The sequence below is a fragment of the Rissa tridactyla genome, chromosome Z (assembly GCF_028500815.1).
Source record: "Rissa tridactyla isolate bRisTri1 chromosome Z, bRisTri1.patW.cur.20221130, whole genome shotgun sequence".
Lineage (NCBI taxonomy): Eukaryota > Metazoa > Chordata > Aves > Charadriiformes > Laridae > Rissa > Rissa tridactyla.
Window position 1 is genome coordinate 55,807,120 of NC_071497.1, and position 23,725 is coordinate 55,830,844.

The 23,725-nt window shown below is 38.2% G+C and overlaps 1 protein-coding gene across 9 annotated transcripts in view; it reads right to left on the reverse strand.

Annotated features, from left to right (window-relative positions):
- Positions 1–23,725, reverse strand: part of KDM4C (lysine demethylase 4C) — a 273,236-nt gene that overhangs the window by 82,202 nt on the left and 167,309 nt on the right. For 7 of the 9 annotated variants that reach the window (XR_008463874.1, XM_054186217.1, XM_054186213.1 and 4 more), the window contains 3 exons: positions 23,020–23,236; positions 21,999–22,075; positions 1,265–1,320 (listed from right to left, as the gene is read on the reverse strand). Coding sequence is in view for 8 of the 9 variants with exons in the window: in XM_054186217.1 (XP_054042192.1) it covers positions 1,265–1,320; positions 21,999–22,075; positions 23,020–23,236 (350 nt within the window). In the remaining variant the exon portion in view is untranslated. Of the gene's footprint in view, positions 1–1,264; positions 1,321–14,405; positions 14,428–21,998; positions 22,076–23,019; positions 23,237–23,725 lie in introns of those variants that run through there. The other 2 variants (XM_054186219.1, XM_054186216.1) reach the window with 2 other exon arrangements.

The window sequence follows — 23,725 nt, forward strand, 5'->3', positions numbered from 1 at the left end:
TTAACAGAACTCTCATTTCATATATCTGAAACAGAGACGTACAGAGGGATATAACACAAAACCAAAGACTTTAGGTATAGTTATGCAGAAAAAGTCACTTTCTGCAAACCTCTGTGGATTTTTTTTTCCTATGAATACATTTTATGGAACCTTTCTAAAACATTTTAATTAATCTACAAAAAAGATGTACATATTTTCAAAGATGCAACATGCAACCTATCAGCAGCAAATATTAACAGAGCATGATAAATTCTACTGAGATAACATCTGTAATTTTTACTTTTTTTAGTAAGAAAAGCTAGTAGCAAATTCAGCATAGTTTAAAACAGAACTAAAAAGCAGTTGAGTATTTTCATGTCTTGGTTAAAACCTCCATTTAAACGGTTACAATATTAATGCTTTCTGAAGGTAAGATCTGCCTTGTAAGTTTCACATAAAACCTTCTCCTAACTGGACAATTTACCAGGGTCATGCAACCTATTGCAAGTCACTGATAAATAAATTCTTGCCTGGTAAGTGGAAAAGAATGTTGCAGGTAGATCATCTCTTACCGCTGCATTCCAAATGGTTAAAGAAAGAGACCTACGTGACATGCTATGTTACTAAAATAATTTAATTAATTATGAAAATATTCAAAATACGTAAAGACTGTTCCACTGTTGGGCTTGAAAAAAATATTAAGCTGCAACATTTTCCATTTTATCTGTTGTTAGTTGCTATAGTGTTCTGTCATGCAAATAAAGAGAAAAATACTGATGCTGTTAATACCATGATATCAACAACAATATTATTTTTCAAAGTGTATGACAGAAGCGTATTTTTAAAAAAAATACTTCAAAATCTAACATTATTTTAATATGATTCAAATTAACTAACTAACAATATTGTTTTTAGAAGTTTGATGGTACTGTAATAAATTCTGTAATCACAGATTTCCAGGACCAAAGAAGAAAATACACTTTGCTGTTTGATAAGACTTGCCCATGCAAACACTGACAAATAAGCTCTCATTTACTTTCTTTACAGAAAGGCCAGCAGAACAGAATTTGGAACAAGTAAGTGTGTGCAAATACTAAAACAAATGTACATTTTAGCAACTAACTATTTCACAAAATGCCAGTGGCACATTTCAACAGGAATAATTTCAGTTCTGCAATGATTCAGCTTGAAGGGACGCTGTCAAGTAGTCAGGTTTAAAAATGGGAATGGATTGGGAATAAAGTTTAAAACAAGCACGCATAATCCCGAAGAATATTTTACTTACTTCTTGTCAGTAGTTTGCTTTAATGCACCACCTCTCAGATTGCAGAGACAACATTCCTAAAAATAAAAATAGTGTAGAAAAAAGTGAGCTTTATTGACTGGTTACAAACGAGGCTTACTCATCTGATCTTAAGGATATGTAAATTGTTAATGTAATTAATTACCGGGTTACAACCTGACACTTATAAGCATTGCATTTCCTTACAGGAAAAACACAGGAATACAAGAACGAAGAGAAACAACTCAAAAGAGCTAAAGAGAAATAAATTTTAAGTATTGCTTTTAAACAAAGTGACAGAATCACTTTGAAAGTGATACCAAATAAAAAGACATTTAATCAGCACTGCCATAGAAAGGCTGGAATTGCCATGCAGCTTACTAAAGTTAAACCAAGTAAAATGACACATAATTAGTTTAATAGAAGTTACCAAGAAACTGACTTACAAGTCATCGATCCAGTTCAAATACTTTCAAAACCTGCTTGTTTCTGACAGTTCTCAAATTTATAAACCTCCAGGATATGTGGCAGGTTATACTTTTGCAAAAGTTCCCTTTGCTGCAGTACACCTTCACTGCCTTGATCTTCAGTACAACTCCATCTGCTTTGAGGGAACTGAGGAAGGCATACATATATCAGTGGTTCCCAGATAACACTGCCAAACAAATAGGGCTTTTCCTACCTCTACTGAAAACTGTGCCTTTGAACAGACGCACAGGCTTTTCTCCTTTACAACCCTTCTCTCTCTCTTCCCAACCCTTGTCTCTCTCTTCAGTCTCCTCCTTTTCTCAATCTATCCTTTTCCTTTTTTTTTTTCCTTTTTTTCCATGTCCCTTCACAGGAACAGGTAAGAAAGTGTTTCCAATGTTGGTTATTTTTCTTCCTATCTCCATTTTTCTGGTTTCTACCATGAACAAAATGCACAAAATGAAGTCAAGATATCCTGTGACTGTATATCTATACTCAGAAAGAGAGCTTGTCTCCTGAACTTCTAAATTTAAGTTGCCATTGCAGGGGAAAAACAAACAAAACAAAAAACTTCTCTGTCAAAGAGAGATCACATCAACAAACTTCATGTCATTCCAGATTCACATGCCAAATTCAATTTAATGTACCACCTCCTCTTTTAGTTTCAAATCATTACCCTTTGTGATGCGGTTCAACCACTACACACAATCACCCCTTTCTTACCTACACGTAATCATCTTCCAAATATTTGTAGATTCTTACAATATCCGAACCTCTTGGTGTATTTTTTGCCAAACTATGTGTATAAAATTCCCTTAACTCTCCAAGGTGATTCAAATCATCTTCACATTCTCTTTCTGTCTGTTGCCCTTTGGATGTCATTAGGATAATGAAGTGCTGCCATCTACACAGGCATACTCTCAAGCTAGGTGAGGAACCATTGCTATCTTTCTTATCCTGAATATATTTTGGTTTCAAAAAACATCACTTGGAAAATTTACTGAACTACACAGGCATGAGATAAAGACTTTCCTAAACTACATGCTAAGGAACCACATTATTAAGGCTTTATACACCTTAATTCACCATGCTCAAATTATTCTGAGATAATACAACAAAAATTGCACTAAACAGTTAATGGGCACTGTGCACTGTTTCCAGTAAAGTACCACTTACAATCACGGGAAATTTGCTTCTAATTGGCATTAAGTTCTCAAAGGCAAGCACTTGCACGTGAACACTACAGCCTGAAACAGTCTGCAGATCTTTAAACCCACCTGGGAATCCTGAGGACTACCTTAGCATAACCACAGAGTAATCCTACAGCACCGCATCCTCTTCAATCTGATTCACCTTAGCATCTTGTTTACAAATCAGCAGAGGAAGTATCTATTTCTTCATCTCCTCCTTTGAGTGATCTGAACAACCTGAGTGAATGGGTCATCTTTTCTGCTATCAGTGACATTTATCTTTATAAAGATAAACAGGGATTGACCACCACCATAGTGAGATACTGACCAGGAGAATGGGTCCAACCTGTTTGTTTTATACACGACAGTTGGAGGTGCAAGATAAAACCAGCAAAAACACATGGGCACACATCTCCGTGACTACGTGAGAGCTCTAAAATAAATGAGTCAAACAGCATAGAAAATAATACTTAAAATGGAACAGCCATTCAGGAAGAGGCAAATACCATGATTTCCTATAAAAGTACTTCTTGAAGATCCAATCCCCAACTCATTTGCAGTTCTGCAGGTGCATGAAGCTTACAAGGTAGAGGTAGAATAACATCTGCAGACTGGGGAACAGAGCATGAGTCTGACTCAATAGAAATCTTTTTTTTTTGCGGGGGCTGGGGGGGTGGTAGGGGGTGGTGGGGGGGATGGGGGGAAGCTTCATTCTCCACTTGCAAATTTAAAATTTCAGTGGATTCCCCACCTGTGGATCCCTCACAGTTATTTTTTTCTTTTTAAATTGAGGCAGTTTCTTCCTATTTGACATAAAAATCCTTTAACTGACTGCTTCTCTGTTTTGCAGGGGGTTTGCCCCTATTTTATGAGCTTTGATGTTCTTACGCCAGCTTACTTTGAAATTCATTACTTGTATAATGCTGAACTCTTCCTGCTTCTAATAGGTATTTTTTTACTTTTAAGGAAAACCTTAGATTTGATCATCTACTGTGTAACTTATTAATGCAACTAGAGAGAGAGTCCAAGGCCCTAAAGAAGTTCCAGAAATAAATTAAGCTAAAATATATAAGATGTTGCCAGCAAATGTCTTCTGAACATTAACTGTCTCTTAACTGCTGTAAAAAAAATGAATTCCGGATTAGACAGTGCAAGAGACAGAACTCATAATCCTTACCTACTAACAGCAGAGCTTTCACACTAGGTTAAATGAAACAAAAGGGGGGGGGAAGGGAAGAGAAGAGGGAAAGAAATCCAGCCCAGAGAAAAGAGAAGGTGGCTGTAAATATCCTCATTACCAGCTAGAAAAAGATTTCCCCTATGCAGGACCTATAGTAACAAAATTTAATCCCTTCTCAAAAACCACCTATACAAATCGTTGGTGAGTAAACAGTGGTGGTGGGTAATAACTGTTCACTGTCTCCTGGATACAGGATATAATAACTTAGGCCTATATGAACTAGCAAATTTCACCAGTGTTCATAGCAGACCTGAGTGGGAAGGACCACAGTCTTAAAACCCATTAAATCCATTTTGTAAATGAGGCCTGCATTGCCTAAATCATTGCCTATATTGTCCTATATCCATGTAACACAGCTATTACTTTACCTCCAGTTTTAACATAATGCAAGCAATGAAAACACAAGGGATCTGATATTTAGAAAGACGAATATTCCTAATACGGGTATACCTGCCATGGATGACAGCAAAACCACACGTACAGTAGTAATTATTATCCTTGTTCTCAAAAATAAAGAGTGTCTGTGCATCCATGTGTGTCTGCTGTCAGCCTGTGTGTAAAATTCAGGTTAGGAACAGACTTCATTGCAGAGCATCACCTTAGAATATATCCAATCTCTGATTCACTACTACTTTGCAAATCCTTTAAACAAGTAATTTTGTCATTTGTATTTGCATTATGTAATAATTTCTTAAGCATATTATTTTACACTTATCTAAATTAAATCTTAGACCATTTTAAATTGCCCATCTGCTTAAAAAATCTCCATAACATTCTAGAATTACAAAAGAAAAGTCTCTTCCAGTGTCTGTATAAAGACATCTCCATATAATTCACAAGGTGTAGCATACTAACGCTCACTTCATCTTTTAGCCTTTTAGTGGAGACAATGCATTTTTTTTCATAACCATACACATCATATCCACAGTTTCTGGACTAAACAATTCCTCTTGCTTACAATGAAACTGCATTTTGCAACCAGCATTCCTGATCTGATTTATTTTTCATTTCTCTGTTTCCACCACTGCAGCAAAAGCCTGAAATCAATGTGAATTAACCATGCTTCCTTTGGTACATATATCCAAAAGATAGATCATCTTTTTTGGAATGATATGCCACTACTCAGCCATAGTTGCATATTAATTATTGTTGCGTGGATAAATACCATGCAAAAACCAAGCCTGTTGACGCTCATTTGTGTTTTAAAATGAATGCATTTCATTGTCTTTGACTATTTTTTACACTGCCAAAATTCAAAGTCATATTGACAGTAATGCTTATAAAAAGCAGTTTTCACACTTCCATATTTGCATACTTACTGCGCCAGCAATAGCGTTCTGTATGACATAGGAAGCTGCTTGACACAGCAAGGCAATAGAGGTCAGCCAAGCCGTAGCAGTGGGATATATAGCAAGTCATAGATGGTTATTCTTATGGACAACTATGAACATGCCCCACATGTTCCTCCCCTTTTTGTTAAACTGCTGTTTCTCCTTTCCTCTAAGACTCTGTAAATTACAATGGCATCTCCAAAGAATTGTATTTACGCAGTTAAATTAAATATATAACTTATGTCAGTGGAAGAAGACAGGGTAAAATAAAACTTACGTTATTCCTAATGAATTACGTCTGACACATTTTCAACAACTTCCTTGTAAAACGTAGTCTCCATAATCAACCTACAATCTCTAACAGCTCTTTGACATCCCTGCCTTTAGGAAATTTTTCATAACAGCTAGCCTGAAGATTCCCTGCTGTAGCTTACGCCTTTTTCTTTTTACTTTATGCATCATAAACACGAAAAAGAGATTGTTCCTTTCCTTTTTTGCCATTTTCCATCTACAGCCCCTTAGTAGGTTAAACAACCACAACTTTTTACCTACTGTCTTCACCTGCGGCCATGTTTTCCCCTCTGAAATGCGATGAGGGCAAAGCCTCAGTGATGTCAGGCGAAGCACGTTTAGTTGATACACCCTGCACCCCACATCCAGGGAGATGTGTTCACACAGTGTTCACCTTCATTCTGCAGTGACTTGCTAAGCTCGTGCACTGTAACTTTCAGGATCCCTCCTAGAGCACTGGCTGGCATCATTGCACCCCATTCCTTTGTGTTCTAGCTTCAGCATCTTGCCTTTTTCCCTATTTAATTGCACCCTGTTTTCCAGAATATTTCAATAATTTGTCGAGACCTTGTTTGTTTCTGATTAACCTTACTTCACAGGCCTCAAAGGAAAAAAAAAAAGAAAAGCTTGTATTCAGGTAACATCAGCTGCAACAGCTTTTGCACAAGGGATAACTACACAGGCTGCAGTTGGTCAGGCCAGGAAAGAGAAGGCAGTATGGTGTTTGAGAGATGCCAGTAAAATCATGAGGACTTCAGAAGGGCTGGACTAAGTACTCCAATACAATAACTAGGTGATTGCTATCAAAGGAAAACAGAAAGCACCAGATAAAAAAAACAAAAAAACCAATCCAAAATATTATTCACAGAGTATATGACTGTTCGCCAGATGTGGATGCTAAAATTTTACATCACTTGAAAAGGAAGCTGCATAAGTTCATGAAAGAGAAATCCAACAAAGGTCACCTTTTACTTAGTAAGCACAAAGATGCTAAGGTAGTTTCTTCTTTGTATGTTGTAGGAGACTGAGAGAGCATTAGGGAATGCTTGCCCAAGACTTACATTCTTCCCCAGGTATTCATTTCTGGCTGTGCTAGAGAGAGGGTCACAGAGCAGAACAGACTTTGGTTTAATTCGTTATGGCAGATCTTACTACACTATGTAACCTGCCATTTTCAAGCTTTACAAAATATATTTTAAAATGTTTTAGAAAAGATACCCAGATAATTAGGAAAACCCCATTACTTGGCACTGGTAAGTATACACAGCAATATACATTATATATAATATACTTTTAATTTCATTTTCACATGTTTGTAAGGTTTGTGATTCTGAAAAAGGAACAGAATTCACTCACCAAACTTTATTATCTTACCATTATAATAAAGGTAAAGTAATAACTTTATTATCACAGCTTTATTTGACACCAGAATGAATCAATTCAAGTAAGTATATATACAATTTGGCTACTGGTTTGAAGCACTGCAAGTATTGATAGTGTCTTCAGCACTAAGTAGGACACTATTTATCCACTTAACAATGTATTTCCACTTTTTTTTTCCATCACCTATTTTCCCTGTGCGTCTATTGACTGACTAGTGTCTAAAGGCACTCAAAAAATCTAAGATAAGTGGTTAGGACAGGTTTTTTTTCCCCAAAATATTTCTAATAAGAGAACAGAACAATTGTTTTCTGTCTTAAGAGTCAACTGCTACAAAGGTGTGTCACAACAATGCCGACTTACTAGTCTCATTTAAAAGTCACTGGTTGGTAGAAAACCATAACTAATTACAACACACGTCTAATCTTGAACTCTGCTACAGTTAAATCCAATAGATACAAATTGTATGGCTAAAGCTGATAAATACCTTCGGTTTTCTTCAAGCCACTCCAGTGGGTTTTTTTAGAGGAACCTTTGAACTGAAAATAGATACCCTTAGTCTTCCACCATCTCTCTCAATTGCCTTGTAATGCCCAATGTCACACTTCCAAATAGTATTAGCACAGATGTGTATTTGGATATGACACTGCTGCCTTCTCGGCCACCTCACTTCTCCAGATTATTTATATTTGTGTCTGTATTTATCCTTGCGTAAAGAGAAAAGGGTTGGTGTTTCTCTAAACACATTGGAAAATGCCATTTTCAGAAATGGTCCACTAATTAATATTTTAATTTTTACACACCAGGGGAATAATTTTCACTCAGAAAACAGCTTTTGAGATTGTTTGATTTCAATTGAAAGACCATTACTATATCTACTTCAAGATATTACCTATTAAAATTAGCTTTTCAGAGACAAACTTCCATTTTTTTTTAATAGACAAAATATTCCTAAAAATAATAAATTGCAGACAATTTGAGGGTTGTCTAGAAAAAGGATTCACTTTCCTGTCTGGGCGCATCATTTCTTAACAGAGTTGCTAGATGCTGCCATTACAACTCACAATCTTCAGTTGTATATAAATGTTGTCAAACTTCCACCACCATCTGCCTCAACAATGCCACAACTTTTATTAATAATAGGAGCTTTGAGAAAAGCATTTAAATTTTTTTTTTTTAAGAAAATGTTACAGAAAAATCTTACTCTATCCAAAAGAATAAACCATTATCAATTCTTTTAGCATTTTGTAAATGCTTAAAGTTGACACTGATTGGGGAGGCTGACTAATTCCATCAAAGGGAAATCCACCATGGGTTAATATTTATTTAATATGTAGTCACATATTTGGCTGCAAGCTTGAAGTAGGTTCTTGGAAATTGAAGGTGGCCACACTTCCGCTATGGATGAACTTTTTACTCTTTCATATGCGTTCAAATATGTTCAAGACATCCACCTTTCTGAATTTAAAGTCTGCACACCATCAGCTACTGAATTCCCACATTTTTGTAGCCTAGTCCTGCAAACATTCAGTTTGCCCTGCCCTTGACTCAGGAATGGCCTAGAATTTCCTTGCAGTTGCAGCTCCCAGGTCATGCCAGGCTGAGGCAAGAGTATACAGAGCAAGCAGCCTTTTTTTTGTGCTGTCCATGACACAGCATTATTGAGAACAGTGATCTGCAAGAATGCAAAAGGCAGAAGAGAGTTGGCTGTGATAAGAAAACTTGGAAAAGGTGAGGGAAGAGAAATGAGATGGGGGATGGGAACAGAACTGGCTTCTCTGCAGCCAGAGAAGGAATGGGAACCGGTGGGGCTGAGGCTGAAAGAAGAATCAAAACACTGATTTAGTCCAGGTAACTAGACTAAAATTAACTCCCATACTTGGCGGGGGGGGCCTACGTGTCCCTTCTCACTGGACTGCGCGTATCTGCAGTAAAAAACACATATAAAGTATGAAATGGAGACTGTTACTTTACTGAAAACTAAGTATTTCTGCAATAGTGGCTATTGGCCACTAAGTTTTAGAAGATGTTTACAGTAGAAAAAGCAACCATTCCCAGGCATCTGAACAAGAAAGATTACAGACAATTTCCCCTTTGAAGAGAAGTCCAAAGGACTAAGATTAGCTGTTTTAAAAAATAAATAAACAAGTATTGAAATTAGGTAAGAAATACAAAACTGATCATTTTTCCTGAAAAATATAAGACTGTGAAAGTCACTGTCAGAAGATAACACTGAAGCTAAACGTTTAGCAAACACACAAACAAAAATGGAATGATGGTATTTCTACTGATAAAAAATATGTAGAAGCATTCCTATTATTATAAGACAATGGTTGGAAGTGACAGTAAATGTTAGATTTAAAACCAAACATCTTTAGATTAAAATTTGTATCTTCAAGAAAACAGCCCAGCACCCCCTGTGCAGAGCAGGACATCCTGTTACTGGCTGCTTCCACCGTCTTTTAATCCCTCAATGATGTTGCAGCAGTACTCCTGGAGATCAGATACAGTCCTGAGGACAAATTTAGATTTGGTTGGTGGAGTTTCTCTGGTCCAATTCCAGCTCCAAGCAGGGCCAATCAAAGGTGCATCTGACTGAAATCCTGCTTCACCCTGCAGGGAATGGACAACCCCTTCCTTGGTAAGATGAGAATACCCACACAGCTGGAAGCGCCCAAAGCTATCAAGCCTTTTCACATGGATACCAGTAGCAAAGGTTGACTTGGTGAACTGCAACAAAGGGAATCTGAGGTCAAAATGGACTTTGGGACTGAGCATTATGGCACTTAGGTTAAGAAGGTATTTTCCAAGCTTAAAGGTCTTCAATTCGGTTTCAGTGACAGCATCAGAGAAACTCAGTATTTACAAACCTGTTAAAATATGTTGTGTCAAAGACCGGTTTTTACAAGCAACGTATATGTATCCTGTTACTAGACTAATATCAAAACCAGACAGAAATATCATGCTCTCCATCTCCGAGTTCACACATTCTTACCATCAGCATTCATAAGTAATTCTCCCAGGAAGTCACCCTCTACAGAGAAGGTTCGAGAAAATCCAGATTAAAAAAAATAATAATAAAATAAAAAAATCAGGCCTTACTTTTCTGAAAAGAGGAAAAAAAAAAGAAAATTTGTTTTTAACCCTTCCTGCTATAGCTAGATTTTTATGCACAAAAATTTCTTTTTATTAACAATATTCAAATGCTTTTAAAGCTTGGTAGCAAAAATCCGTCTGAAAATTAAGACACTGTATACCAACTCACATGTAGTGAAGTTAATTTTGGCAGTTATCAGGCTCTGAAAACAGGGGTTAATAATGGAAATGCTGACACCGTATCAGTGAGAAAGGCATCACTATAAAAAGATTGTTCAAAATCATTGTTTTCAGTAGGGTGAAATAGGCCAGTTTCCGAGCTGGAAATGCAGAAAGCTCTTATGTGCCACTTTTCTGACACCTTGCAAAAGAGACAAAAAAAAAAAATCCTTCAACTGATGTAATGGGCTACTATAAACACAAAATATAAAAAACACAAACGTCCGACTATCAATAGTAAAATACAAAGCATAAAAAAGCTCATCTATAGAAAAAATAATTCTGCTAAGCTGTCTAAAGCTTGCTATTCAACATAGGATCTGTTCTCAAAATCAGTGCCAACTGACTAAATTAGGTGATGAACTATTTCTGTAGCGCTATGGAGGGTTAGAATAACGTGTGAAAAGTCATGCAGCTTCCTTAGTAGCCTTATTAACAGCTAGCTTGCTATGAAGTAAGGCATTAAAGTACATTTACCCTTTTCCTTACTTGCTCTTCTTTCTCTTTCCTGTCCCAAATGCTTTTGTCCTCTAAATAATAAAAGTACTTATGTTTATGTACTGTAGCTACTAGGTGACCACATCCTTGCACATTGTACAGTACGTTGCATTCTCTATAATGCCAGTCATTATTCTTCCTGACTTCACTAGCTTCCTTTCGCTGAAACATTTAAGATTAATGAGGCGTTTGTTCTCAATCAAGGCACTTTGTATGAATACAGTTACACTTTCAGGAACCATGCAGATGACTTATTTAATATTATTTGATTTTTTAATTGTTTTAGGGGATTGATTTATGGCTATTTTTTGTCCATTAGCATAGACAAATTCGGTATCACTCTCCTTTTTTCTCAATAACCGCTATTAAACATGAACTACTGCCTAGCAGAATACAAAGATACGCTATGTTATCAAGGATCCAAGTGCATCCTGGAAGCCGAAAATTTGACACACAATATTGTAAAGCATACTATTTCAGCTACTTAGAGACACTGCAACTACTAGAAAGCAGTATGCTTCTGAAACTCAAAAGTGGTTTCTCCTGATAATATAAAATAGAATCTCCATCAGAGAAAAGTTTGGCTCTCTAAATCTGAGTCCACTCGGACATTTTTCTATTCCTATGTTTTAATGATGTTCATACCTGTGATTCACACATCGTGCAGTTTCATTCAGCTACTAACACAGCTCTCATTTCTATAGTGCTCTCATACTTAGGTGCTTTGCAAAATCATACTGATAAAACAAAAACCTAGTAGAGACCAAATTTTCTATAGAGATAACGTAACTGCCGGGAGTTTGAGAAAGTATCATTTAACAGAACTAAAACCAATATTAATGGTGTAAGGAGACGAATGAGAAGGAACTTTCCCTCCCAATAAATGAATTCTGAACATTGAACCAATGTTTGTAAAAATGTTTCATAACTTCCAATTTATTTTCCACTGCACAAAACTTTTCTTCCTTCTTGTTTTTCAATCAACCTTCCCTCCATGATTTAAAGCCTTACTCAGAAGTGAATTCCTCAGACAGGCCTTTCTCAGCAAAGTCTCCTCCTTCTAGGAATCAACGTGAAGAGAAAGGAAAACAATTTCAGACATTCAGGAAGCTGGAGTTTCAGGCAACAGGTATTTTCTGATAATTAAATCTTTTCATTTTGTGCACTTTTCTGATGCAAGTATTGAATTTATAAAGGCATGTGGATATATAATTCCCACAGTGAGTCAAGTCACACTTTTGCTCTTCTGCAACAGCTGCAGTTTTTAGGAATGCTTATCCTGACCAAGAATTTAGATGACTATGATTTTTTTCATTCGAAGTCTGAACCATGTTAGTTAGAATTTAAAACATACACACTCTATATTCCCTACAGTAAAAAAAAAATCATGCATGTAAGTAATTTTCTTTAATTACATCTCCCACTCCAGAGAAACTTATGGTACTACACAGCAATTTAAAATACAATTAAGATATTATATGTATAACAACAGATATAGAAAAAATTAAACAAAAAAAATGATTCAAAAAAGAAACATGCATGTATTTCAAAGGTAGCATAAAACTTTCAGCTGCAGGTTGGCATGACTAACATAAATTGCAGATTTTTAAAAGGGCAAGTAGTACTCTGGGCAGCAGTATATTCAATTAAGTTGTCTTTTTTTATAGATGTACAGAAGATTGGTTAAAAGACAACCACATTTATCTTAAATATAATGCTAAGATTAGGTAAAAGTATGGTACTATTTTGAAGTGAAAGCAGTTAGGATAATCTAAGGTTATTGTCCAAACCCTGAAGAGACAGAAACATTATCATAAAATGATAAATAGGACCAAAATAAGTATCAGCAATTCTTAATCATGCTGATGTCAGCAATGACGTTCCATACAAGCAAAAATGCATTAATAAATTTAAGTTGTATATCAAACTCCTATTTTTTTCTCCAAAGAGAACTACAGTCGCATTTCTTTGCAATGAATAATACTATTCAAATAGACCAAACCGAACCATAGAAGAAAAGAAACCTCAGTGTCTATTTTATCCGTCTACCTCAAGGCACCACCAAGTCTTGTCAGCTATTCCTGACAACTTGTTTTTAAAAATCGTGAAGGAGTAGATTCTACAAAATCTCTACATATCCTATTCCAGTAGTTTGCTATTTTTAGAAATAAAAATTAGCAAAATTTCCTGGTATTAACATAAACTTCCACTGATGAAGTTTAAAGCTGCTACACGAGAGATGAGAGAATGGGAATTGGTTGTGTTTAACTTTGCCATACACATATAATTTTACGTAAGAGAATGTTTTTATTTCCTTGCTCTCTCACCTTGGCTATACTAAGAAGGTTAAATCTTTTCAATCCTCCCTTATGGAACGACTGAGGTCTAACAAGAATGATTAAAAGAATTTTGGATTTGGTTTTTTGCAATTTCAATTGCACCTCATGTGTACTTCCATCCCATTCAGGCACATGGTTTTTTGAACCATGTGTTGAATGTTAGACACGGTTCTTCAGCTCTCATCAAAGCTGAAGAGGGCAGAAAGATTGTTCCATGCATTTTTCAGGCTTTACTTCCAGTACAAGGCTTAAACATCCTGGTGTGATGTCTCAGGTTCTACAGAACTGGTGACTTATGTTCAGTTTATGACCAGAGTGGTCACAACTGCAGCTAGCACCAGGAGCTACTGCTTAAGTAGGCACTCCCATCTTATGTATGTATAATTGATAACTTCTCTGTAAGTATTGTACCTATCTCTGTTGAATTCCGTATAATTTATTTTACACTATTTCTTCAATATACTAATACTATTATTGTCCTACAAAATAGTAGGATCCAATCCAAAACAGTAATCCTAATCCAAATTAGTAAACCTCAGCCTACTCAATGCCCAAGGCCCTTGATGCTTAGAGAAAATGCATTAATCCTTTCACTTCACCGAAATATTGAAATAACTGAACAAAATAATATTTTGAATGACACCTGAAACACATTTGATAGTTGTGAAAAAGCCTTTCATATATTCTGTAAATTTAACACCTTGGTAGCTTCACATGAAGTACACTCCTCCATCTCATGTCCAATCATCTTAAAGGCTGTTACAGTTTGAGGAACCCACAATATTTTATTGTCGTTTAGACAATCATTCTATCACCCGATGACCCCTCCCCAAGTCAGGAAGGGGAATCGGCAAAAGACAAGGAAACCCAAGGGTTGAAATATAAACAGATGCAATAGAATAAGATTAAATGATTAATATTAATAACACTGAAAAATCAATAATGATCCTGAGACCAATATTAAACACACAAGGATTATACTCAGCCAACTCTACCAGCAGGAAGCTGTTCACTTCCCGCAGGGGACAGCAAATATCAGACAGTGTGAGCACAACAGCTTCAGGAGGAAGGGAAGGGCTCAGGGGTCCAGTGCCAGGGCAAGAAGTTCTCAGGACTGCAGCCATCAAGGAAGAGAGAACTTTTCAGCAAACTTTCTAATTTATATTGACTGTGACATTGACGGTACGAAACAATTCTGTCAGACAGCCTGGGTCAAGTGCCAGGGTCTTGCTCCTCCTCATCCCTGCACCTGGCAAGGCTCAAAAACACTGAGACCTTGAAACCCACATACCATAGCTGGCTACAAAGTAAAGATTTTCACAAATTCAGACACTAGAGTCTTCTAAAAATGTAGCTTTCCCTAGCATTAGAACACACCTTACTGAGAAGTAAAATTACTGAAAGAGAAATTAATCCTGTGTTGCCCAAACCAGGACACCAACTTAAAATAGACCAGTTTAGATGTACACGTATGTTCCATAAGGACATGAAAAGTAATGCGCAAATAATGCACAGAACTTCATCACTCACTCTGTTATTTTAAGACTCTGATGAGAATGATGGCTGGTGGCCTGAGTTACTAAGGGTTGAAAGCAAATCCATAGTCCAATATGTTTGGCAACTATCGATTTACATCCCATCTCTTCTGTCACTTGAATATCAGAATTTAAAATACTATCAAAAGCCTGTGAAAGTTAGGATGTATGAAATATTTTGCTTATTTGTTATTCCCATGAGCTGTCACAGCAAAAAGATCAGTTGTTTTGCTCTTAAATACATATCTCTTCGTACTCTGTTATTGTCTAGGTGTTTAGAAATTGATAGAGTCATCATTTGTTTAATGTTTCTCTTGGAATCCAAGATAAGTTGACTGCCACATAATTCCTTGGGTCAGCCGCTTCCTGCCTTTGAAAAAGCAACATTAAATTTTCCAGGCTGCTGGCACCTCACCTAAGCTCTTCAAACTCTAAGAGATAATCACCAATAGTTCTGAGATTGCTTCAGCATCTCAAGAGTTTTGAAAGACCCTACTATTAAAACAGAAAAAGTGAATTGGGTATCATTCACGTATGAGTAAATAACAGAGCGTTATTCACATTCTTGAAACTGTTGGACTTTTGCTATTTAACTCGGGTAGCAGATGCCTATTATCTGTCACTCCTACATCTTTCAGCTAACAATGAGTAGTTCACATTGACATGTGAACAACATGTAATAACAAAGAATACAAGATAGCAGACTATGGAGGACAAGTTTTAAGTAAATTTAATACTAGTGAGGTCTATTCAGTCTTCAACATTTTATTAAAACTTCCCAACTGAATGACAACTTATGACATTAAGAATGTTAATTTTACTCCACAAACATATTTGAATGAAGAGCTCTCTTGGGGCATAAGTTTGTTTCACTCAGGTTACCAAATCAGAGCTATAGAAAGATGGAGCTGTCAGCACTAAAGATGTGATCAATACACATACAAAATCAGAGCAATTCAGTTAAATATATATCACCAAAAGCTTACATTAAATAAATTGTCCAACTGGGCAACGCATACTGTCTAGCCTTTGCACAGTGAAAAAGGTGCTCCATTTCACTCCTATCACCCTGTTACCTAAAACACAAAATTCCAGAAACCCGAGTCTTTTCTCCAGTTTCATTTAGAGTGTGCTTTTGCAAAAATCAAATACTCAAACCTCTTCAGATAAAATTTCCATTCAGATATTTTCTTTATGCTTTTGATATCTCTTCCACTGCTTCATCTCATATCCTTAAATAATTTGGCCAAAAAGTACTTTCCCTAAAAATCAGATCTTGTTCATTTTCAGAAACATATATGCATCATAACAGAATAAACTAAACTTATTCAGTAAAATGTGCATAATTCGTCTCGAATTAACACTGTTCTTGGGTGCAAATTTTTCCTCTATAAGTTTCTCAAAGAAAAATACTGGTCAAGTCAAGCTTTAATCTTCTTGCCAACATTTTCTTTTTCCATCATATTACTCAATTCTCCCTTTATTGTCCCATAGTGACCGTAAAAGAGTCAAGCCAGTCATTATCTCACTATTTTTTTCTTATCTTTCACCAACCATTATGCTATCTGAATGTCCTCTTCAAGAAAATTTGGAAAATGAACAATTTTAGAATCGTTTCTACAACCCAGTATTAACAAATTCTAAGACTGAATTTAATTTTACTATTTTTTAGTGACTTTTGATTTTAAGATATGCACTGTAGTCAAAAGACAAAGACTCTCTCCAAATTTCCCTTCAAATGTGTTACTGTTATATTGCCGTTAACATCAGGTTCCCAGGCAATGTTCTAAATTGTTTAACAAAAACATCTTATTTGGTCCTACTGCTGTCATACACGGTATTTCATGAATACGAATGTTCTCCTTAGAATTCCCATATTTGCACTTCATAGCTGTATCTCTCCAGAAAAGAAATTAACAAAACTTTTTGATAGAGCAACAAGGCTTTCTAACCCTGTCTGCTTAACTGATAAGTAGATTCTGAGTTAATGGCAACCTGTCACTTGCTAGAACAGACTTCTGCTTTTCCCTTTGACCTTCTCCTGACTCTAGAACAGTAGGCATAAAACTAGTTCAAGGCATCCTGAAACTCATAATTGTCTAACACGGAAGCTACAACCAGGTTTCCTGATTACCAATGAAAGATGAAAGGGCAAGAATGAAATGCACAGGCAGCGGAAGCAGGGACAGGTGTCCTGGGAAGAGTACAGGCACCTGCCCAGTTGTGTAAGGATGGGCTCAGGAAGGCCAAGGCACAGCTGGAGCTGAACTTGGCAAGGGATGCAAAGAAAAATAAGTAGGGCTTTTACAGGGACATCAACCAGAAAAGGAAGGTCAAAGAAAGCGTACCCCCACTGAGGAGCAAGGCTGGCAAACTGGTAGCAATGGATGAGGAAAAAGCTGAGGTACTCAACAACTTTTTTGTCTCGGTCTTCACTGGCAACCTCTCTTCCCACACCACTTAAGTAGATGGACCGCAAGGCAGCAACTGGGGGAGCAACGTCCCTCACACTGTAAGAGACGATCAGGTTCAAGACCACCTGAGGAACTTGAACACATGTAAGTCTATGGGACCTGACAAGACGCACCCCAGAGTCCTGAGGAAATTGGCCGATGTAGTTGCCAAGCCACTCTCCATGATATTTGCAAAATCATGGCAGTCGGGTCAAGTCCCCAGTCACTGGGAAAAGGGAATCATTGTACCCATTTTTAAAAAGGGTAGAAAAGACGACCCTGGGAACTACTGACCTGTCAGCCTCTCTGTGCCTGGGAAGATCATGGAACAGATCTCCCTTGAAGTTAAGGCACATGGAGGACAGGGAGGTGATTTGAGACAGCCAACATGGCTTCACCAAGGACAAGTCTTGCCTCAGCAACCTAGTGACCTTCTGTGATGCAGTGACTATGTCAGTGGACAAGGGAAGAGCTATGGATGTCTTCTATCTGGACTTCTCTAAGGGCTTTGACATGGTCCTTCACATCCTTCTCTCTGAATTGGATAGAGATTGATTTGATGAGTGGACTGTTCGGTGGATGAGGAATTGGTTGGATGGTCACATCCAGAGGGTAGTGTCAGCGGCTCTATGTCCAGATGGAGATCAGTGATAAGCGGTGTCCCTCATATTGGGACCAGTACTGTTCAATATCTTCATCAACAACACAGACTGTGGGATTGAGTGCACCCTCAGCAAGTTTGCCGACAACACCAAGCTGAACGGTGTGGTTGACATGCCTGAGGGATGGGATGCTGTTCAGAGGGACCTGGACAGGCTCAAGAAGCGGGCCTGTGTGAATTTCATGAGGTTCAACAAGGCCAAGTGCACGGTCCTATACGTGGGCTGAGGCAACCCCCGGTGCCAATACTGGCTGAGGGATGAAGGGATTGAGGGTAGCCCTGCTGAGAAGGACTTGGGGGTACTGGTAGAAGAAAAGCCTAACATGAGCTGACAATGTGCCCTCTCAGCCCAGAAACCCAACCGCATCCTGGGCCACATCAAAAGAAGCGCGGCCAGCAGGTTGAGGGAGGTGATTCTGTCCCTCTTCTCCACTCTGGTGAGACCCTATCTGGAGTACTGCATCCAGCTCTGAAGCCCTCAGCACAGGAAAGAGACGGACCTATTGGAGCAGGTCCAGAGGATGGCCACAAAAATGACCAGAGGGACTCAGCCGGCAAGGAGCGCACTGGCAGCAATGGTAAATTCTGTGTCTGGGAGCTAGATCAAGGAGGACAGGGGGTTCCTGGAGCCAGGGAAATCCAAGGAAGACAAGAGCGCCCCCGCCAGGAGCCAGCAGCTCCCATGAGTGAGGTTTATGTGGCAGCGTGGACATTGCCAGAAGCAACTGCAGGAGATTTAAATGGCCCTGGGGAGCACCAGCAACCAGGAGCGCTTCAAACAGCGTGGGCAAACCGGGCATGGCGCATCAGGCAGGGTGTGGTGTGGCAGTTTGTGCAGAAGGATGCTCATGAAGGGCCCTGCAGCCTGCTTGTTGGCCCACATCCCAGGGAAGTGTTCAAGGTCTCTGCTAAAATGGTGGGCACTCGCCTCAGAGGTAAAATCAGTGCTCCTATACACAAGTCCTTCAGAGGTCTGATGCATCCACCCAGACAGAACCGGTAAGGAGGGAGACTTCAGTACAGGTGGTAAGTTGCAGTGAGTGCCTAGACCCTTCTCCTGGCAGAAAGGTAAGCACCTGCATATGGTGTGCACACGTCAACAATCTGTTATACCAGGTGGCTGAATTGCAATAAACGGTTAACATGTTGTACAGTAGCAAAGGAGCCAAGATAGAGATAGGTAGTTTCATAACCATGTTCCTGTCGCAGACACCACTGAGAATGAGGCACCTTGGACCCTGGTGACCCACAAAAGCAGGACTACGCTTCAATCTTCATCCTCCAGCATCACAACCATAAACAGGTCTGAAGCTATAGACACCCAAGAGCAACGTCTGTCAGAAGGACCTGCACCCGCAGCACACAGTAGGTATCGTAAACAACAACGACGTGTGCTAGTACTGGGTGACTCTCTGTTTAAGGACACTGAGGCTCCCATCTGCTGTCCTGACAGGGAGTCACAAAAGGTATGCTGCCTTCTGGGAGCTAAGGTTCGAGATCTTGCTGAGAGGGTGCCACAACTTGTCAAGAGCATGGACTACTACCCACTGTTACTCCTTCATGTGGGCACGAATAACACCGCAAGCCGGAACCTGGGCAGAATTAAGGAAGACTATAAAGCCCTGGGGTGCAAGTGAAAAAAAATGGTGCCTGAGTGATCTCCTCCACTTTACCAGTTAGAGGAAAGGGAGCAGCCGGAAATGGACAGACAACATATACCAACTCCTGGCTACATGGCTGGTGGCGTCATGAGGGTTTTAGCTTTTATGACAATGGGGCATTCTTTGATGAATATGGCCTGTTAGAGAGGAATGGAATCCACCTGTCTAGAAGAGGCAAGGGAATCTTTGGCAGCAGAATGGACAGCTTGGTAAGGCAGGCTTTAAACTGAAGGACTTGGGGGTTGGGGTCCAAGATGGCAACGCTCACACCAACTTATCCAACTGGGGAATAAGCCAGGCCAACCAGAACAGTGACAGATGTTCCTTAGCTGACTCCCAAGATGAGATCCAGAAGGCCAATGACCTCAAAGGTGTGAATGGCTGTGGTGGATCCTCTTGCCCCCTCCAGGGAAAACTGCATGCTCAACTACCTCTCTGAAATGCCTGTACACCAATGCACGCAGTATGGGGAATAAACAGGAAGAATTAGAGATCTGTCTTCAAAAAGGGCAAGAAGTAGGACCCTGGAAACTACAGGCCAGTCAGCTTCACCTCCATCCCTGGAAAGGTGATGGAACAGCTCATCCTGGATGTCATCTCTAAGCATGTAGAGAATGTTATCGGGAGTGGTCAACATGGATTCACCAAGGGGAAATCATGCTTGACCACCTGATAACCTTCTACAATGGCATGACTGGCTGGGTGTATGAGGGGAGAGCAGCAGACATTGTCTACCTTGACTTCTCAGCAAGGCTTCTGACACAGTCTCCCATAACATCCTCATAGGTAAGCTTAGGAAGCGCGGGCTAGATAAGTGGACAGTGAGGTGGACTGAGAACTGGCTGAATGGCAGAGCTCAGAGGGTTGTGATCAGTGACGCAACAAGTTGACCATGAGGCAGAAATGTGCCCTTGTGGCCAAGAAGGCCAACAGTCTCCTAGGGTGCATCAAAAAGAGCATGGCCATCAGGTGGAGGGAGGTCGTCTTCCCCCTCTACTCTGCCCTGGTGAGGCTGCATCTGGAGTACTGGGGCTCTGAGCAACCTGATCTAGTTGAAGATGTCCCTGCTCATTGCAGGGGTGTTGGACTAGATGACCTTTAAAGATCCCTTCCAACTGAAACTATTCTATGATTAATTGGATTTTACCTAGTAAGAATGCCTTTCCTACTAAAATGAGAACTCATTACAGAGATGGAAATTGATTCAAAAAATATTTTAATAGCTATTCACTGAGAGAACACTAGACTAAACATTATCGATGGATCATATTTTTGTAACGAGCAGTTCTAAGTCACTTTTTTTCCTTTTGTTTTCCCAAGTTTAGGTAATATGTGGACTAAAAATACCAGCTCCTCTCTTGTTCCCTTAAGTATTCTTAGCATTCACAAAAGAACCTTAAAATGTTGACAGTGTATAAAAGGAAAATCAAATTGTATATATTTATTGTTACTTTCAGTTTGCTAATGCTATGACTGTGAATTTCTTACAGCTGACTTTCATAATTGCAAGAAGTGATGTTTGACAAAGTGATACTGTATTTTCCAGTAGTTTGAATTCTCATTTCTTTTTCAACATATCTCAAAATTTTATGATGTCATTTAAGGATTTACATTTTTAAGGCACCTGAAATATGTGCTTTTAATTCAACAGCTGATTAAAGAAAAAGCTATGTTGCCATCAAAACTGATTATCACATTTCCTCAAGCTGTTTTAAGGAAAACAAATATTAAATGACTTAGCAGGGCAACTGATAGTCCGTTGAAATGTAAAATTTTAAAGTTTTCTTTTTTTAAAATGAGTATATGTCTAGGGATTCTATAAATTCCTTGTCTATTTGTTACTTGCTGTACAAAACTATTTTATACTTTTTTAAAACAAAATAATAGGCATTTAGGAGCTTCACAATTTAATCCTTTTTCTGCTTACACATACAGCACAGTAAACCTTAAATACTGTAAAAGAACAATTTCATTCTTGACTGTAATTTCTTAATGTCTTTCCCTTTCTCTTTGCTCCAGCTGCCCATACATACATACATACCAGAAGTCTAAAATATTTAGAGGAAATCTCATTTTTCTCTCTCTTAAGTGCATTTAAATTTTCAGCTGTTTCTTTGAACAATGTTTTACACACAACTGTATTCTCTTAGCCAACCCTTTTCTTGAGAGTAGCAACCTACCCCAAGTTTCTCTACCAAAATGCCACTACATTTTACATTGAAATCTAATCATATTTTACAAATAATTTTTCCCCAGCAAATGTGTGTTCAGAAAAAACACACAGGCTACATTCCACATGCAATCATGCATGTGTTTCTTTTTGTTTTTCCTTAATCTCTAATGTGTTAGATAACTAAGCAACCTGTGAAACTTACGGCTGTCCAGGCTTCTTTTCTGCATCGGGAACACAACCATTCATTATGGATTTCATGAGAAGGAACACCATAGCAACCTAGAATAAGAGAGCTGGGTTGATTAACATATTCTACCTTTCTATCTATGATGTCATACAATTCAACTGTGTATAAACACTAGCAAAACACACCTCCTGTGACCAAGGAGACTTTTCCAGTCTTGGCTTACCACTAATTCCCTAGTCTATGAAATAGATAAATTGGACACACAGACACTCTTTCCAAAACTCAAAAAAAAACCCCCAAAACCAAAAAACCCCACACCAAACCAAACTGAAAATCAAAAGAAACAAACAAAAAACCCACCCCAAACACCAAAAAACCCCAAACCCCAGGGAATTTCTTATTTTCTGTCAGTTCAATAGCAAATCACCAATTCTCCCTGTAGTAAAAACGTACAATTTTAATTAATGTACTGGCATTTATTCTATGCAATTGTACCGTACTTCCATGTAAGAATTTCACATGGGCTTCTTAGAGTTAACTATTCAGACCCTACTGTCTATAGAAGATACTGCAGAAAACCCATGCATTCATCATTCACTCTTGAAATAAAAAAAGAATGCAAGGTGAAGGAAATAACTGCATATCTAAAGTCACTAGCAATATTCACAAGTCCTCAAATCCAGCAGGATTTCACCCTGACTAGTTAATAAGGACATACTAACATCCGACAGTGGTTTAAAATACAAGAAGTAAAAGAGGAATTTAACAGCTCAGAATTGACATAAGAATCAGAAGTTCGTGATTGTTGAAAGTTTACAGGAAAGTTAATTCTTCACTATTTTCACAGCAATCTTTTACAAGTAATAGAAAATGTAACGTAGTTTTAAAATAAATTTAGCCAGCCATTGAAGCGCTACCCATGGAAATGTTCTTCAAGTACTTCTGAAGACATACTAGGGGCCTAGTTAACTATTATTTATCAATAAAACAAGATTTTAAATTACATTTCTGCCAACTGAACAATTAGTTTATTTACTTGCATGAACCCGTACAGAACACTTTGCACAGGAAATCAGAAGACTTGTTCCATCTTCTTCGATAAAGGCATTTGATGGATAGTTTTCAGTGTTTTCTTCACTATAGATAAAACACATCTCTGGAATAAGAGGTTTAGTCTTTTCATTTTCAGACATCAATGTTTCTGCTGAGTTTGCTTCCCTGAAAGTAGGACTCTCTTCATCATGATTGTCTGGCTGGAAAATAAACAGAATTTATATTTAAGTAAAAGAAAGGAGAGTCAGTCTTACTCCTCCTTTTGTCAATGATGAAATGACTTTTCCCCTCCCAGCTCTTGCACTAACAATGGAACAGTTTCATGAGAAAATTATCCGCTTCTAGGCATCTATCACAGTCATTCTATAGTTCCTTGACTCTTCAAATAAATGTGAAATCTAGAATAGCACTCAGCCTGCAAACTAGTGTTATTGCAGCAGTGTTCAATGACACTGTACCTCTGTCGCCCTTTGAGCCCTTTAACTGGGTCCAGTGCAATAATAGTTTTCTTCCTAGTTACCATGCAGTTTAGCAGCTTCAGAATTAGTAGCATAGTACTAAGGCAGCATTTTTAGCTGACATTTGACACAGGAATTCCACAAGCCAGTATCAAACAGTGCTTTGCATTAGACTGTTTCTATGGCAATATTATTCCCGAGAAGGCCTAGGTACTGTGAAAACACTTATTT